The sequence below is a fragment of the Gallus gallus genome, chromosome 1 (assembly GCF_016699485.2).
Source record: "Gallus gallus isolate bGalGal1 chromosome 1, bGalGal1.mat.broiler.GRCg7b, whole genome shotgun sequence".
NCBI lineage: Eukaryota > Metazoa > Chordata > Aves > Galliformes > Phasianidae > Gallus > Gallus gallus.
Window position 1 is genome coordinate 144,762,793 of NC_052532.1, and position 17,988 is coordinate 144,780,780.

Below are 17,988 nucleotides of genomic sequence, written 5' to 3' on the forward strand. Positions count from 1 at the left end.
AATTTATATTACCTTTACTGATCTGATGTTCCTTCAGGAAGGAGTTTTTGCCTCTGTTCATTCTGTGAATTGAGTATTATTTCACTGCAGTGTATTTTGAGTTTATTATAATTACTTAAATTAATTATATTATTTAATTAATAAATTAAATGGAAATGAATAATTGATAAAGCAGAAAACATTCATTTTATTTAAAGGTGAAAATTTCCAGAGATGTCTGGTAGAGAATTAGAATTGTATAATTTAAAAAATGATATTGGAACTAAAATCATAGAATCATAGAATATTCGGAGTTGGAAGGGACCCATGGAGTCACAGAGTCCAACTCCCAGCTCTGCGCAGGACCACACAAAATTAGACCAAGTGTCCGAAAGCAGTGTCCAGATGCTCCATGAATTCCAGCACTGGAGGCCGTGCCCACAGCCCTGTGCAGCCCGTTCCACGCCCACCGCCCTGTGGTGCAGCCCCTGTCCCTAACCCCCAGCTGCCCCTCCCCAACAGCTCCACGCCGTTCCCTCGGGCCCTGTCGCTGTCACAGGGAGCAGAGCTCAGCGCTGCCCCTCCGCTCCCTGTGAGGAGCTGCAGCCACTATTAGGCCTCCCCTCAGCTCCTCTGCTCTGCACTGAACAAACCAAGGAATTTTAGCTGCTCCTCATATGTCTTTCCCTCTATAGGCCCTTCACCATCTTCATAGCCTTCCTTTGGACACTAATAGTTTTATGTCCTTTTTATACTGTGGCACCTAAGATTGCACACAGTACTTGAGGTGAGGCTGTACCAGAGCAGTATAGAGCAGGACAGTCACATCGCTCTACCTGCTAGCAATCCATGCTTGTTGCACCCCAGCATACACTTGGCCTTCCTGGCTGCCTGGGCACACTTGCTGTTGATAGTCACTCCCAGATCCCTTTCAGCAGCACTGCTCTCTCCAGTGTTGCATCCACCATATCACTGTGTATAGCCAGGTTTGTTCCTTCCGAGGTGCAGAATCCAGCACTTGCTCTTGTTAAACCTTATATGGTTTGTAATTGCCCATCTCTCTAATTTGTCTAAATCTCACTTTAAGGCCTCTCCGCTCTTGACAGTAAACAGCTCCTCTCAATTTATTATCATCATCAAACTTGCTCAGAATACCTACTTCTAAAATGGAGCCCTGGGGAACCCTACTAGTGTCTAGCCACCAGCTTGATGTAAACTCATTTACTCTTAACTGTTTGAGCCCATCAGCCAATTGCTCATTCATCTTACTATGTTTTTGTCTATCTGTATGCTGGACAGTTTCTCCAGAAGGATACTGTAAGAAACAATATCACAAGCTTTACTGAAATCCAAAAAGATAACATCAACTGGCTTCCCTTAATCAACTAGATGGATGACTTTGTCATAAAATGAACTTTAACTTGTTAAACAGGACTTTCCTCTCATGAACTCATGTTGGCTGTGACCACTGTCCTTCAGGTGTTTTTCAATAACTCCCAGAGCAGTTTTCTCCATAATTTTACCAGACACTGAAGTGAGACTGGTAGGCCTATAATTACTAGGATCATCTTCTCTTTCTTGAAAATTGGAACAGGATTTGCCGGCTTCCAGTCAGCTGGGACCTCTCCAGATTTGCAAGACTGCTGGAAAACAGCTGAGAGGTCTCACAGTGACATCGGTTAGCTCTGTCTGTGTCGCTGTTTATAAAGTGACCATTCTCATCAAGTAACAGACGAATGTTCTCTTTGGTCCTCCTTTTGTTCATGTTTTTCCTTTTTTTAAAAAAACACCCTTTTTTATGGTCTGCTATTGGCCAGCTTCAACTATAACAGAGCTTTAGCCACACAAATTTTCTCCGTACAAAAGTGAACATTATCCTTGTAGTCTTCCTAAAAAATGAAATGAAAAATGGAAGGTTTTTTGTTGGTTTCAGTACTTACCTGACAATCCTGTCAGTAGTTTTTGTATTCATCTCTGAGCAGATGTGATTTTTCTAATTATGTAATGTGGTGTAGCTAGGAAAGCTTTTCAAAACATGACGTGCGAAGCTTGTATATCTAGAGGATGTATGCTGGGTTTGGTACATAATATTCTGGAAAAACAATGACATGGTGTACTAGACAGAATTTATATATTTTTTTCTGATATTGACAAACCTACACAAATCCTCTCAAGTTTGAAAACAGCGTACTGCTTTGAAAAAAGCTACAGAGAAACCAACTTGTTCTCATTCAAACCCATTCCCTCAATCTAATTACAAATTTCTTTCAACAATGATTATTGAAATCAGATGGTAGATAAAATAAGTATGGTAGAATATAATCTTTTTTAAAGCAGGAGTCTGTGTAAACAAACAGAAGACAAATGCAACTCACTTCTCAGAATGACTCAACCGATATCCATGGTTTTAGTATTCTCTCCAGTAATCTGCATCTCTCCATTAATCTGCATCTCTTACATGGTGAGCTACCATGGCTACCATTGATGAGCATTCACATTACTAAAAGTTTTATTATTATTTATTTCTTCCACAAGTGACTCATCTGCTCAAAGCTGATGAACCTTTTCTGACCCATGTGATCCTACAAACAAATTGTATTTGGAGAGCACCAGCACATGCGTCTGAGGAACAAATTCAATTTAACAAGATTTTCATTTTGGGGAAAACAAATTGGTAAAGGAACAGTATGTCAGCAACAGATACCAGAGATACATAGATTTGATTACTTGGTAGAGCATGATTATAAATAAGGCAGACTGAGCAAATATTGTTTGTGAAAAAAACATGAATTTTCAAAGTACTGACTGCTAATTCATTTTATTTATGATTCCAAGTTGCCTGAAAGAATTAGGTAGACCACAAAAATGTGATCCAAGTACTGATGGCACTTTTCACTTTAAGGGTCTTCATTCTATAAAGAAACACGGTGATTTCATAGATTTCAGTAGGTTCTATAGATGTATATCTAAGATGGTACTAGCCTATATAAAGATTTTCTTATACAGCACTGAAACTACCAAAATGTTGCTGCATTTTTTAATTAGGACTTATAGACATTGCTGTAGAAGTGTGTAGTAATCATACTTAATTTAAAACAAATTAACTAAACTGGATACTGGAAAATATTTTTCCATTTTATATTTGTTTACATTCCTTGCTGTATCAGTTTATAATTGAACTTCACTTAGGTTCAAATTGTTTCTATTCTGTATCATAGAATCACAGTATGGCTTGGAAAGGGACCTTAAGAAATCATGAAGGTCCAACTCCCTCACTATGGCAGGGTTGCCGCACACTGGGCAACCGGATTGACTCCTCTGCATTACCACACTCATAGTGAAGAATTTCTTCTAAATATTTAATCTAATTCTCTCCATTTGTTTAAAACCATTTCAGTTGTCCTATCTCTACCTGCTTGTGTAAGAAGTTGGTCTCCCTCCTGTTTATAAGCTCTCTTTAAATACTGGAAGGTCGCAATGAGATCTCCTTAGAACCTGCTCTTCTCCAAGCTAAATAAGCCCAACTTCATAAGACTTTTTTCATAGGAGAGATGCTTCAGCCACAGTGATCATCTAGTTTCAACCCCCCTGCTATGTGCAGGGTCGCCAACCACTAGACCAGGCTGCCCAGAGCCACGTCCAGCCTGGCCTTGAATGCCTCCAGGGATAGGGCATCCACAACCTCCTTGGGCAACCTGTTCCAGTGTGTCACCACTCTCTGTGTGAAAAACTTCCTCCTAATATCCAACCTAAGCTTCCCCTGTCTCAGTTTAAAACCATTCCCCTGTGTCCTGTCACTATCCACCCTTGTAAACAGCCGTTCCCCCTCCTGTTTATATGCCCACTACAAGTACTGGAAGGCTGCAATGAGGTCTCCCCGGAGCCTTCTCTTCTCCAAGCTAAAGAGCCTTTAGACAAAATACAGTTTAGTGAAGACTATAAGATGTGGAGAAAAAAAGAGGCTCTACAGTGGCAAAATGCTGAAGAGAACTCAGTGACCAACACCAGTTGATAAAATCATTGATTAAGATCACAGTCGCCAGAAACAAGTAAATCATGAATGTAGAGGTAATCTGGTAAGCTAATTGACAAAGAGCTTAAAAGCAAGAGAAAACAATTCTGACTGGAAACTTGAAAACATAGGGTGTAAGATGTTGAAGCCTGAAAGAGCTGAGATTTGAAGTGGCTGATGAGCAAGAGAAAGAAAAAAACATGAACGAGGATTTCCACAGTGGCTGAAGTTGCGAAAAACATAGTTGCAGAGCAGCAAAGTCTGGTTTTCAAGACAGAAAATTGAGTGTTAAAATGCAGCTACTATGCATGAGTAGGCTGGTACTGCTTTGGAAAGGAAAACAGGCAAAATTCTAAGATTCCCATTTATTCTTAGCTTCTTTTGTCAGAAGTATTTTAGAATAGAACAGTATTAATACTTTACGCTTACAAACTTGTATGCATATGATTTTTCCATCAAACAGAAAAGATTTGCTTGTTTGAATTTTTAATAACACAATATTTTCTTTCAACCAAATGCACTTTTTTCCTCCTCAGTTTAAAATGGCTCAGGAAAATCTTGAATTTAATGAAAATGTTATTTTAAATTATAATGAGAAAAAATTGCAAACTTTCATTCTCCCTTCCCTGTTAGGTTATTTTTTATCTTACCTTAAATAAGTTTTCTGATGTATTTTATCAGTATAAGCCATACTAAGTGCATATCTGAATTTTTTCTACTAGCTGTTGCGAAACCAAAGATTTTCAGCTTCCTTCCATCATGCAGTTGAAACAGTTGTCAATATGTTAATGCCACACATCACTCAGAAGTACAGAGACAATCCAGAGGCTTCAAAAAATGCAAACCATAGCCTTGCTGCCTTCATAAAAGTAGGTACATGAGTGACTTGGGTTTTGAGTTTACTTTTTCTGTAATACTGTTTCGTCATAAATTTTAAAGAATTTTGAAGTCAACTTCCATCAGTTTTATATAACTGAGTGTGCATAATGCTTTTGAAGTTTAATTTCACGGCCAGGTTAAAATGCACTGAAGTATGATTTATCTTCTGCATTGAAACGCCCATCTGTTCAGAAGTTTGATTTTAATGAGTTTGTATTTTATGAAAATTTTATTTCTTGTTTTGTTTTCCCCATTCAAATATCATCTTGTTACTCTCTAATCCAACAAAAACTTCATGCTCTGGGTTGTGTTTTATTTACACATATTTTATATGGACAGGCTTACAGTATCTTTCTTATTTGAACCAATAAAAACCAGTAGGGAGAAAAAAGGATGGGAAATATAATGATAGATAAAGCTGCTAGTGGCATGTCATTTTTGTTTATGCCAAGATTTCTTATCTCCTAACAGCTCTTCTATTTTTAATATGTTTACATTCTGAATTCTAAGGAAAAATTTGGTATGTGTATTATATATACTTAGTTTGTTTTGTTTTTATATCCAAACTGACTGAAATATCAATAGAGTGTTCAGAAAATTAACTATTAAAATACAGAAATATAATAAGTAGATACTGAAGCAATATTAATAATTTCTATCTTGTTTTCTTTTTTGTTTGTTTGTTTGCTTTTTTTTCCCCAGAGGTGTTTTACTTTTATGGATAGAGGTTTTGTTTTCAAGCAAATCAATAACTACATCAGCTGCTTTGCACCAGGAGATCCAAAGGTATTCTGTTTTTAAACAAAATAGTTTTAGGAATTTCTTGTTGCATATTCGTAGAGTCCTACATTAAGATTTCAGATTCATGTCTAGCTACATTTAAGCATGTTTCTTAGAAGTCTCTATGCTATACCTATACAGTTTTTTTTTCATGGAATTACTTTTTCATATCTTGATTCCTGTCTCCAGGTACAACTTGACCACCATAGAGCATGTATGCTACTCTAGAATATGTACTGCCCTCTAGAAAAAGGGAGAGGAGAGTGCACAACACTAAGCAGGAATTTCTAGCATGGATGCAAAAGGCTGAAGCTGGAAGCATTTAATGGGATCTTTGATTTCTGATAAGTTTCTATCAGTTTACTGTAGTGGGATGAACATGTGCCAGTGGTACAAAGGATTTCTTCTGTGAATCCAAACTTCTTTTAAATCAGTATATAATATGCTATAGTATGCTATATGTCCAAGTAAATTTGGACGTAGTAGGATGTAATTAAAACATACCCAACTGTGAAGAATGAGTTGTTCTGAAAGTACATTTTGATGAGATACAGAACATTGACAGGTCTCTAATCCCTCCCACTGCAGGATTGCAAGAAATCACTCTTACGTGTAAGAAAGCTATAATGTTAATCAATTTACTGCATCAGTTGTTTAATTTATACTTTTTTTGTTGCAGACACTTTTTGAATTCAAATTTGAATTTCTCCGTGTAGTCTGTAATCATGAGCACTACATACCTCTGAATCTACCAATGCCATTTGGAAAAGGCAGAGTTCAGAGGTACCAAGGTAAATTCTTTCAAAGATGTGTATGTTGTGTTTCTTAGGCGTCACTATTTTAAATGGAAGCCTAAGGTTTAACCTCTTCCTTTAAACTGAGAGAATAGTTTAGGTAGAATAATCTGTACAAAGTACCTACTCATTAAAAGATTTGGTAAAGTATGTTTTTGACTCTTATCTCCCTTTCCTGTTCTGATATTAAGTTTTGAGTAGTAATTAAACTTTCATCAAGGTGATAGAATAAGATTTGGGAGTAAGAGCCAGACAGCAGCATGGAGCTTGTGTTTGTCTTTTTCCTTTTATTCCTAAAGGGGCACAGTAAAGAATGATGTAAAATCCTGTTCCCTAGTGACCTAGGATTTTAGCCAGAATAAAAGGCCTTTATCTGAAATCTTTCTGGCCCGGTTTTGGTATCCCAAGCAAAAGAACTCTCAGGTGATGTGAATGGTTCTTGTGTGCATTTCAAGGAGTGTAGAAAGCCTGTGCTTTCTGATTTCTTGGATTCCTATATTGGGAGAGTTTCTCTTAAGTTCTGTATTTACTACATAAAATAGATGGATTATTTTATTTCATAAAATACTTCTAAAGTCTAGCAGTTTGACTTTACTCTGTCAGATCTGCTTTGTTGGTTTTTTTGTATATGCATATGTGTCTCTATGACATATATTTATCTCCATATGTGACTTAGCATAGATTTATAGTTACTAACAGATATTAAATACTTTGTGATATAAAATTGCATTGTAATGATTTGAGTAAAGAAATTCTTTAATGAAATGTTCCTTAGTCTCAATTTTGTTGCAAACAAAATTAAATATGTAAATATTTCTGGAAAATGTAGTACTTCTGATTGAACTTGGGGAAAAAAAGTGTACTATATTAATGCACTTCTAATTTCCATATTTCTAAGCTAATTTATTTAAATATTTTCATGTTCTTCTGTGTAAACTGAGAAGAAATTGCTTCAGTTGAAATGTATGAGGCACGTGTTGTCTCTTACGCTTTTAGTATCTACAGCAAATTTGGGCGATTATTTTCTTAGAAAATATGAATTAACTAAGATCACAGATGTCGGTAGGCTTTATTGTCTATATTCATAATCAGTATTTTTGGAAGATAGATAATGAGGAAGGAACTCAAAACTGCAGTACAGAAATCTAAAACTGCTTAATCCATGTTTGGCTTGCAGCATTTCAAGCTTACTAACTTGGGACTGAACTGCAGAATAAAATCTAAATTCTTCTTCTACCCCACAAAGAAATTCCTAAAGGATAGGACGTTCATAGCCTTTATGCCCTGTGTGCCTTTTCACTGCAGAAATGTAGATTGAAATTTAATATGTAGCTATAAGGCTCTGGTCATGGTAAGCTTAGAAGGGAGACTCTTGCATGTTGAACAGTATTTTAAGAATACGTAATTTGAATATATATATTCTCTATATACATTTCTCTATTTTCTACTGATTGAATATAAATTGCAGTTGTTTAATGCATAATTATGTGGTTAACTGGGTGTATGTGAATATTTATGATATATACAAATGTCTGAACATGAATTTCTCAATAACCTCTGTGCTCAGCCTTAAGGTAATTGATAAATTGTTTAAATTATACAATTTCTTACATGGAAGTTCTGCTTTATTTTCAGACCTTCAGCTGGATTATTCATTAACAGATGAGTTCTGTAAGAATCACTTCTTAGTGGGGCTGCTTCTAAGGGAGGTGGGAAATGCACTGCAAGAGTTCAGAGAAGTGCGACAGATTGCTATTAGTGTGCTCAAGAATTTGATGATAAAGCACTCTTTTGATGATAGATATGCTTCCAGGGTAAGTGTGTTTCTGTGTTAGTAGTACAAAATGCTAAATACTGTGTGCACACTTTCAGAAAGTTTTTTCTTCTTTCACAAAACCTATTAGTTTGCAGCCATGCTGATTGAGTTCAGACTGCATCTGTGATGAAAATGTGTGGTGACTGTAGCAAAAACAATTTGCAGGTCCTAGTACTTTTACCAGAGAAGACTACAAGGCATCTTTTTAGAATAATTACATTTATTTATTATATTTTGATAGCCGTTTTTGATATGTTCTGGTAACCATTGTGTTTAGATATATATAATGACTATTTTTAAAGCTCTTAATTTCATTAAGTGCTAGCTCTTAATATTTGACAACTGTCTATACATCATCTACTACTGGTAAAGTGAATATAAGAAAAATGCTGTCATGAGTTTATCAAGCTGACATAAGATGACTTTACTTGGTTAGTCTTAGCTGAAATCATATTACTGTAGGTTTTTTTCTGTGTTATATTGAAACAATAAATAAAATGTGTTGACCAATTTATAGTGAATACAGAGATGACCACTACTTTTTCCACTCTGGAACTTATAGGCGTGAACTCTGGCTTAACAAATATTTATTAAATGTTCTTTTCAAACTCTGCTTAGGTCCATCAAGCACGAATAGCCACTATGTACTTGCCACTCTTTGGATTGCTTATAGAAAACGTCCAACGAATCAATGTTAAAGATGTGTCTCCGTTTCCCATTAATCCTTCCAGCAACGTGAGTGACCATTTCTATTTAATATTCTGATTATTTTTATCATAATTTCTTGGTAACATATATATAAAATAATACATACTTTCAGAAGAAAAGTTCCATAAGTTTCAGAATTCTTGGAGTTTGTTTTCTTTGCTTTATACTAGATTAAAATTTTTAGTTACATTTTATGATTTTGATTGCCCTTCCTCTGGTCCAGCTAAGTTATGCCTGACATCATAGTTGGCTGCATTCAATAAATGCATCATAACATGCTCTTCAGTTGAACCTTTGAAGATTTTTGGGGAATGTCAGGCCACAGACTAACACAGTACGTTTCTAGTGTCATTTGATTACAATACTATGGAGCATCTTGCTATTTCTGTATCTCTGGTGTATGCTTCTATCATTCTATTCACAACTAGCTTGCACAGGATTGGACCTGGTGCGTCTTTTTGTTTGCTCTAACAAGGCCCTACAGAGGGATCTGGACAGGCTGGAGCAATGGTCTGAGTCCATTTATATGAGATTCAACTAGACCAAGTGATGGGTCCTCTACTTTGGTCACAGTGACCCCAGGCAATACTACAGGATTAGGGTAGAGTGTCAGGAAAGATGTGCATAGGAAAAGGATCTGGAGGTGTTAGTTGACAGTCAGCTGAATGTGAACCAGCAGTGTGCCCAAGTGGCCAAGAAGGCCAATTTTGTCCTGATTTGTATCAGAAATAGTGCAGTCAGCAGGAGCAGGGAGGTGGTAGTTTCCCTGTCGTTGGCACTGGTGAGGCTGCACCTAGAGTATTGTACTCAGTTTTGGGCCCCTCACTACAAGAAGGACAATGCAGCACTGGAACATGTCCAGAGAAGGGCAGCAAAGCTGGTGAGGGTCTGGAACACAAGTGTTATGAGGAGCTGCTGAGGGAACTGGGGGTGTTTAGTCTGGAGAAGGGAAGGCTCAGGGGAGACCTTATCGCTCTCTGCAATGACCTGAAAGTAGGTTGTGGCGACGTGGGGGTTGGCCTCTTCTCCCTAGTAACTGTGGTAGGCTGTGAGATAATGGCCTCAAGTTGTGCCAGGGGAGGTTCAATTTGAATATTAGGAAGCATTTCTTGTCTGAAAGAGTGGTGAGGCATTGGAACAGGCTGCCCAAGGGAAGTGGTGAAGTCACCATCCCTGGAGGTGTTCATGAAACGTGGAGGTGCAGAACCTGGGTATGTGGTTTAGTGGGAATGGTGATGATGTGTTGACAGTTGGACTAGGTGATCTTAGAGGTCTTTTCCAGCTGTAATTATTCTGTCATTCTATATAATAAATTCTGCATTAGAAAATAAAGTATGTATTACTAACTAAACCCATAATGTTGAAAAACAATAATCGTATTTTCCTTCATTCTTTTTTTTTTTCCAAGCAGAGTGCAAAGGATGATGGGCTTAATTTGCCAACTGCGAATCAGCTAGTAACACCACAAAAAACAGTAAACACATTGGATAATAACCTTCCTAAAGATCTGTTTGGGGTTATCTCTGGCATTGGTAAGCACTTAAAACATTATACCAAAAAAGGAAGAAGTTTTCTTTTGTTACTAGTAGTAATTGTCCTGCTTTTTGAGTATGCACTTGTATGGAACCCTAATGCAGTCAGTTATTCTGTGTGGTCCAGAGTTCAGTCTGCAAATGAGATATGTGTTTTTTATTTTATTTTATTTTTCTGTTTGAAAGTAAAGCTGGTTTTTGGAAAGAACTACTTTTTTTCTTAAATTTTCCCCTCATTAAAGTTGGTAGTTCTCCACAGGCTGCAGGGAAATAGAAGAAAAGACTAGCCTTAGTCACTTACAGCATGAGCGCCAGGATACATGGTTTTGTAAATGACCATCTCTGTGTGGAATGCTCATTGTGCATACTTGTGGCTATCCTCTTTTTCTTCTTGCTTTTCTGTTTATTGTTATCTGTTATGATTACTTGCATCAGTTACTAGTCAATTAGAAAATGATGAGGAAAAGAAAGTTTCTGCGAATGTGTCTTTCATGTAAGTGTGTATATATTGATAGATCTTCTTTTAGATACCTCTGCATGTATTTCTACATAGATCTGTAAGTGTGTATACACATATATGTACATATTCTACTGAAAATTGGTCTTCATTAAAAGTATTTAAATAGAATTCTTTGTCTTCTTAAGAAATATATACATATATAGGGGGCTTAGGTGTCTGATTATAGAGTGACTTTTTGTAGTATATGCATTGCTTGAGATTTTTCCATTTTCTTTGTTTAGCTTCTCCATATACCACTTCGACTCCAAATATTAATTGTGTGAGGAATGCTGACTCAAGAGGCTCTCTTATAAGTACAGACTCAGGAAACAGTCTTCCTGAAAGACACAGTGACAAAAGCAATTCCCTTGACAAGGTAAACAAGCAAACAAAAAAAACCCCTCAGAAACAACAACAAAATGCCCACTGAAGTGTGGTCCTGAAATTTCAAGTTAACGTTTGTTATACCCACTGGGAGTGGGTTTTCAAGAATAACTTCAGAGCAGGGTTTTCATAAGTTTTTATTTTATCTTTTTTCGTTTGAGAAACATGCGTCATATGAGCTCTTCTAACAGTATTTTTATTGAGCTGTTCTGCAGGAAATGCAGTCTGATTTTCAATTTAGAAACATAAGCAAGCACTTGTTTTTTTCCCTTTAGATAAGGGCATGAGGTTAAGAGCATTAAATATTGCCTGTGAGAACTGAACTCTGGTTACGCGAGATTTTGTGGAGATCATCGCTCTATCTGTTCAACACACAGTATATGTAATATATGTATTTCTTAAAGCAATTACTGTGAATTCTCTAAGTGACTTATATTAGTTTGACTTTTCTAAACCATTTCACTTGGAACCTGTTACAAAGTAGGAGTTTTGGTTCTGGTAGCCATGAGTTATTCAGTTATGTCTTTCTAAAGCTTGTATTTATGCTGATCACATTTCATTTTCTTAGATCTTGTTGTGCATGTCACAACACGATAACTTTTTCCCTTGACCCTGACATGCCTTCGTGTGGCAGAGAGAGAAGCTTCTCAGAAGGCACTCTGCTCATGCTATGCGTCCTAATGGAGGAGAAGAAGAAAATTCTCACCCTGCAAAGAAAAACCGTGTTACTATGGATTTTTCGCTTCTGACAATTCCAGTTTTGCCAGAGAAAATTATGCATGCTGCTTTCTCTCTTCAGTTACAAGAAGTATTTGTTTTTTGTGCTTGGTATAGTTAAGCTTCTGAGTGAAGTGTGATCAATAGTTTTGCCACTTCTTTTGCAACAGTTGAATCTCAAGGCAAATATGTACAAAGCAACCATGTAAATTACCAGTGAGTTCCAAACCTGTAATAGTTCACGTACGTAATTAAGTCAGAACTATCCAGTCAGCTTAACTATTACCAGAATTTAAGTCATATTTCTTAATATAAATATGTCTAAATATTAATATAAATACATCTTCTTTGACATTCTTTGACAGAAATGCCTTGGGCACATGCTGTTGCTAAATGGCAATACTGTCATCTATTAATTAGTTTTTATGTTGTTAATTGCTAACGTGCAGTGTTTTCACTTAAAGGGTTTTCAAAGGAGTCAGAATCCTTTGAAAATTCTACTCTGGTCTGCCAATTTAGGTAATAGAGTTCATGTTTTGCATGCTGTTGATATCTTGCGTGAATAATACTTAATTCTGGCTTCTTAGTCATTGCTTCCCAAACTTTCTGTTAGATCAGTTGTTCACTGCACATATCTTCAAATTTTTGTTCGTTGCTTGGTTTTATCCTAATTTTCATTCAGAATAACCTGTAGAACTACCTTGGGAAAAAAGAATTTTCTAGAAACTATTTCCATTTTAATATGGTCTTTCTTTATATGCCACTGAGATTATTTAAACTAAACTTGTAGGTAGCTATAATAATGGTTTTATCTGTGTACATTTTCAACTTTTACTGAGAGTTCTATCTCTAAACAGCATCAAAATTACAGAAAACTTGAAAATCAGTTTCTGTTCTGTCACCCATTACTTGCCTGCTCTATTTCAGTTTGCATAACACTGTATAGTAGTCCTTCCTTATTCACTAGAGATACTGTATTTATTTAAAATGAACAGTTTGTGGGACCTTTAGAATCAGAAGTGATCAGGTTTATGGAGGTGTCGATTTCCTCCTAAATTAAAGTGATTTCTGTCTAGTATTATTAAATATCACGTAGTTTCACTGCATACAATGGCTAGTATGTGAGAGACTGCATAGATTGTTTTAGGAACATGGAATATCACAAAGGGCTCAGTAGTCAATTGATGCGTGTGCTGAAGTGCCATGGATTAGCATTTCTCTTACTTTCAGTGAGGAGTGTTCCTGGAAGGACTATTCCACCCTTGAGGTATTGGAACTCAGTTTGAGAAACCAAGTGCTTTTATCCCTCAAGTCTATGTTTTTTTCATTTTTTATTTTTGTTTTTGTTTTTCTAACGTTGGTATAAAGGATTTCCTCTTATGCTGGTATGTGTCCTTAAAAAGTTAATGAGTCCAATGTTATCAAGCTTCTATGTAGAAACTGTTGCACAGATCAATTATACCAGAACGTTAACTTTCCAGAAAATAGTTAATGACTGGTTCATCTTCCACTGGGACAAGTAGCCTCATATTGGAAGGGAGGAATTAGGCAATGAAAAGGGCAGAATATATCCTTTAGACAAACATTCAGCTTCATACTGAGGATTTTATAACACTTGATTGTGTAAAAATGATTGTTTTACAAATAGGTAATTGCCTAAAGCTCTATTTCTATATTCTCAGTTCTAGTTTTTTTTTTCTTTTTGTAGCTGTTTATGGTGTAAATATTTTGAAAGTTGGCGAGCTGGCATGTGTTTTTTTCTTCTTTTTGGACAGATTTTCTGATTTTCTTCAGTACTGAGAATTGTAGATTAGCTTCTCACAAGTGTAGGGACTTTATAAAGGGAGGAAAGGGCTTTTTGTTGTTTTTTTTTTAAGGCAAAGGCAGATTATTTGTCAGTAGAGGTCTCCCAGAATGCACATTATTCCCATACATGTATGTTTCCCTTGGGATTCTTCGTTTTTCAGTAGAATTCTGTGGAGTCAGGTCTGCCTGCAGTTCAGTGTAAGATCCTCAAAAGCAAAGAAGCATGTGTGTGTTGCCTAACAGCGTGTATTTTTGAAGTATTTCCACTAAGTGAAAAGGGCATGCCTCAGTATACAGTCACTTTTTAGGTAACTTTTCTTATTCGTCTTCCTTGGAGGAAAATTTATGCAAACAAGGAAAAGAAAATAAACAAAAGTAAAGAGGTTTAATTTCTATACTTCATGCGTACAGTGTGTTTTTTAGAGGCCTTTCTCTACCTAAAACATTTTTGTCTCCATTCTGAGATCCTTTTTCTGTTGCAGGAATTAATAAGGCACTTTAAAACATTTTAGCCCATTATGAGTTTAGGAACCTTTCAGCCAAACTGTTTATTTTCTTTTTCAGAACCAACAGAGCAGCACTTTAGGAAGTTCTGTAGTTCGATATGACAAACTCGACCAAGCAGAGATCAAGAGTCTGCTCATGTGTTTCCTTCATATCTTGAGAAGTATGTCAGAAGGTAGGTAATTCCACCTATTCTTCAAAAATATGTAATGGTGTACTGGATTTATGCACATGACTTAATACCTTTTGTAAACTCACAAGCCATTTTTAGATTATTGAGGTCCTAATTATCTGAAAACCCAGAACAGCTTTCTAACTCTGTACTTAATGCTTTTTTGTGCTTACTGCCTTTGTCTTATTTTTCATATTTTTCATTTTCCTAGATGCATTGTTTACTTATTGGAACAAGGCTACAAAATCTGAACTCATGGACTTCTTCACAATTACAGAGTAAGATTTTTTTGAGTTTATCATAAAATCATACATTTCGCTATGCTGTTAAAATCTTGAGTATGGACATAAATGTGTATGTGTTACTCTGCATTGTTTGAAAAGCAATACCATAGTAAGTCTTGATTAGAAATCCTTAACTTGATGTGCACAGTTGCATGTCTGTGCAGCTCCATAATAGTTTCTGGAATGAGGCTATGCAGAAATGACCTCAGAAGGTTCCTAAACAGTAAGTGGTACTCAGAATTTCATTGCTTGTGCAAGAGGAATGGACTGTCTTGTTGACTTGCCTGCATTCAAATGCATCTTGTAATGCGAACTTGTGGAATGATAGGGCTGCATATGAAAATTATTTGAATCAAATAACTTTGGAAACAAAGGGATATTAATTGTCTTCCTAGCTTTCCTCTTTCATCTTGGAAACAAAATACATGATGAATCCATTATTTCTTTTCAGCTGCTGCATTTCAGCCTATCCACATTTAGTATTACTTATTCATGAGAACTGACTGATAAATAGGAAACAAGGAGGGTACTAATGGCTGGAAGCAGTGGAACACAGAAGCCTTTCTGCATGTCTTGTTGTTTCATTGATCTGTTTTTCTTCACTTCAGTTGTTACAGGCCCAGTCACTGTAATATCAGTAATTAATTGTTTTGTAATGTGATACTCAAAGTTCATTTTAGAAATATGTTACAAATACTGTTTTAATTCAACCACTGAGTACAGATGGCGTTATATTGATTGTACTGGAAACAGAACTGAGCAGGTAAATGAGCACAGGTAGTAGACTGAAGCATGAGTTATAAACTGTCTGAAATCAGTGAACATTGTTTTTCCCTTAATGACCTCTTGTTTAAGGACAAGATAGAATTAGTTTTTGATCTAATCAGTAATCTCAGATTACCATCACAGTATCAGTTTAAGGAATACAGAACAAAATACAGTTCCCATCTTAGAATCATACAATTTAGGTTTGAAAAGACCCTTAAGATCAAATGATGCAAATGGTGTCCCTACATGCCACATCTGCACAGAAATTAGAGCAGATGGCCTCCAAATGTCCCTTCCAACCTCAACCGTTCTCTAATGCTGTGACGTAACATTTGCACTTGGTGTTAATGATTTTCTAATGTGCTCTGTTTTTTCATTATTTGACTCTTCTAGCTTGTCGTTGCAAGACTCGTACTAGCTGTTTTGATGCAGAAAAGTTGAGATTGGCGTGTTCTTTTTATACTATCCGCAATTTGACTAAAGCAGCAACCATTCATGATTGATTTCAGAGGACCTATGTCCAGTTATTCTTGGCTGGGGACTGGAAACTAATTTTAAGGGTTGGAGAGATAAAGTTTCATGGCATAAAAGTTTAAAGTTAAACAAGGCAAAAAAGTTGAGTAATTTCAATGAACATAAACTTATAAAGGATTTTTTGTGTTATTTTTCTGACTTTTTATGTGTTCTCTGTAGAGTATGCTTACACCAGTTCCAGTACATGGGAAAACGATACATAGCCAGGTACTGTGTGGAATTTAAATGTTACTGTCTTGTCCACTAAGAATAATAGCCTGTGCAGTACTGTATTCACTAAAAGTAATAATGGGTGCAAAACTCTGCTACAAATAAATCATATGGGAGTAGAAATGTTATTGTAAAATTATGCATAACAGTTCGAAGTAACTGGTTACTATATTAGCAATTGGGAAGCAGATACCAGACTTCTAGATAGGATACAGAATGGTGTGTGCTGTGTTTATTATAAATTACTTTGCAATTCACCCACCCCTCCTACTATCTTTTTACTGAAGACTTTTTTCCTTGAATTAATGTATCTTGGGGAAGAAGTTCTATCATTTTAATATTTCATTTTCACTTGGCCATAAAAACATTTCAGTTGAAATGTTATAGAAATTTAATAAAGTGTCTTCAACGAAAGGTGAGTAGTAGACATTTCTACTCTGCTGTTTTTCAGTTCAAAGTCCAGAGTACTTCTAGGTATCTGTATGGTTCCCATTGGCTGCTGTTTAAGGGAAAATCTCATAAATATGTATATAGTATGTATTTATTTCAAAGTAATGCCTCCTATTTATTCCATAGAAACGACAATAGATACAAAAAGCACAAAAGCACTGTTTGATAGAGCAAATTCTCAGCTACAAAACACTATTTTTCAACGTAGTCACCACCATTAACTGTGCATTTTCACCAGCAATAAACAAGAGCCTGCATGCTGCACTCATGCACCAGTGCAGGTGACCCACTGCAGAAATCTGCACCAGTGCAGGTGACCCACTGTCCCCATTGCTGAAACTCATCACCACTGCCTCAGTGTACCCACATCGACCATTTGGTCTCCAGAATTGTTCAGCAAGCATCAGTGATTGTCAGTGGGTGCCATTTTTTCTGCATGGAGGAATTCAGTGACACCCCTTTGCTTCATATGCGCTTCCATGTCAGATGTCATTCTGTCAGACTGCCATCTGTTGCCATCTGTCACACGGTTGCCGCATGTAATGGAACATTAGTGGGAAGGTTCAGCCTCTGCTGCCATGCAACCACCCTGTATCTCTGATGTTGTGGGCTAACATCATAAAATGGGAGGCATTACTTTTGGAGCAGCCCTTGTACTCAAGTATTTGACTGTATTTGCATTAGTGTGTTCTTTCATGCAAAGTACTTTTTTAAGAGAGTAAAATGTAGTCATCTGTTCAGGCTTCACACTGTGGTATACACGGTGGTCCTGTTATAACTAAGTTTGTGGGGTTCACATACTGGTCCTCTTCAGCTTGGTGGGAGGGTAATTGCAGACCTTGGATGGTAAGGTTTTCTAAGATGTTTAGCTTTTTGGTTTAAGTTCAATGGTACGTGAATGTGTTTCCACAAACAACAAACATGATTACCTTGCTGGAATTTTTTCAGGAAAAGATCTCATCCATGTTTACATAACTTAGAAAAGATAAATGATAATCAGCAACCAAAACAAACCTGTCTTTCCTAAGGCTTTGATTTTAACCTTTGTGCTCTAATATACTCGAAACTCTGGATTTACAGAAGTCTGTAATTTTTAGTCTTTTTGTAAAAAATGGTAAAAATAGTTAAAAATATATTAAAAAAAAAGAACATCAAAACCA

At 36.3% G+C, this 17,988-nt stretch overlaps 1 protein-coding gene across 20 annotated transcripts in view; it reads left to right on the top strand.

Annotated features, from left to right (window-relative positions):
- DOCK9 (dedicator of cytokinesis 9) overlaps positions 1-17,988 on the top strand; it is a 118,937-nt gene that overhangs the window by 74,837 nt on the left and 26,112 nt on the right. For all 20 annotated transcript variants that reach the window (XM_015274823.4, XM_015274828.4, XM_015274839.4 and 17 more), the window contains exons 28-37: positions 4,714-4,860; positions 5,573-5,656; positions 6,330-6,441; positions 8,080-8,258; positions 8,879-8,995; positions 10,380-10,500; positions 11,242-11,375; positions 14,471-14,585; positions 14,794-14,860; positions 16,328-16,375. In XM_015274823.4, coding sequence (XP_015130309.2) covers positions 4,714-4,860; positions 5,573-5,656; positions 6,330-6,441; positions 8,080-8,258; positions 8,879-8,995; positions 10,380-10,500; positions 11,242-11,375; positions 14,471-14,585; positions 14,794-14,860; positions 16,328-16,375 — 1,124 coding nt within the window. The remainder of the gene's footprint in view (positions 1-4,713; positions 4,861-5,572; positions 5,657-6,329; positions 6,442-8,079; positions 8,259-8,878; positions 8,996-10,379; positions 10,501-11,241; positions 11,376-14,470; positions 14,586-14,793; positions 14,861-16,327; positions 16,376-17,988) is intronic.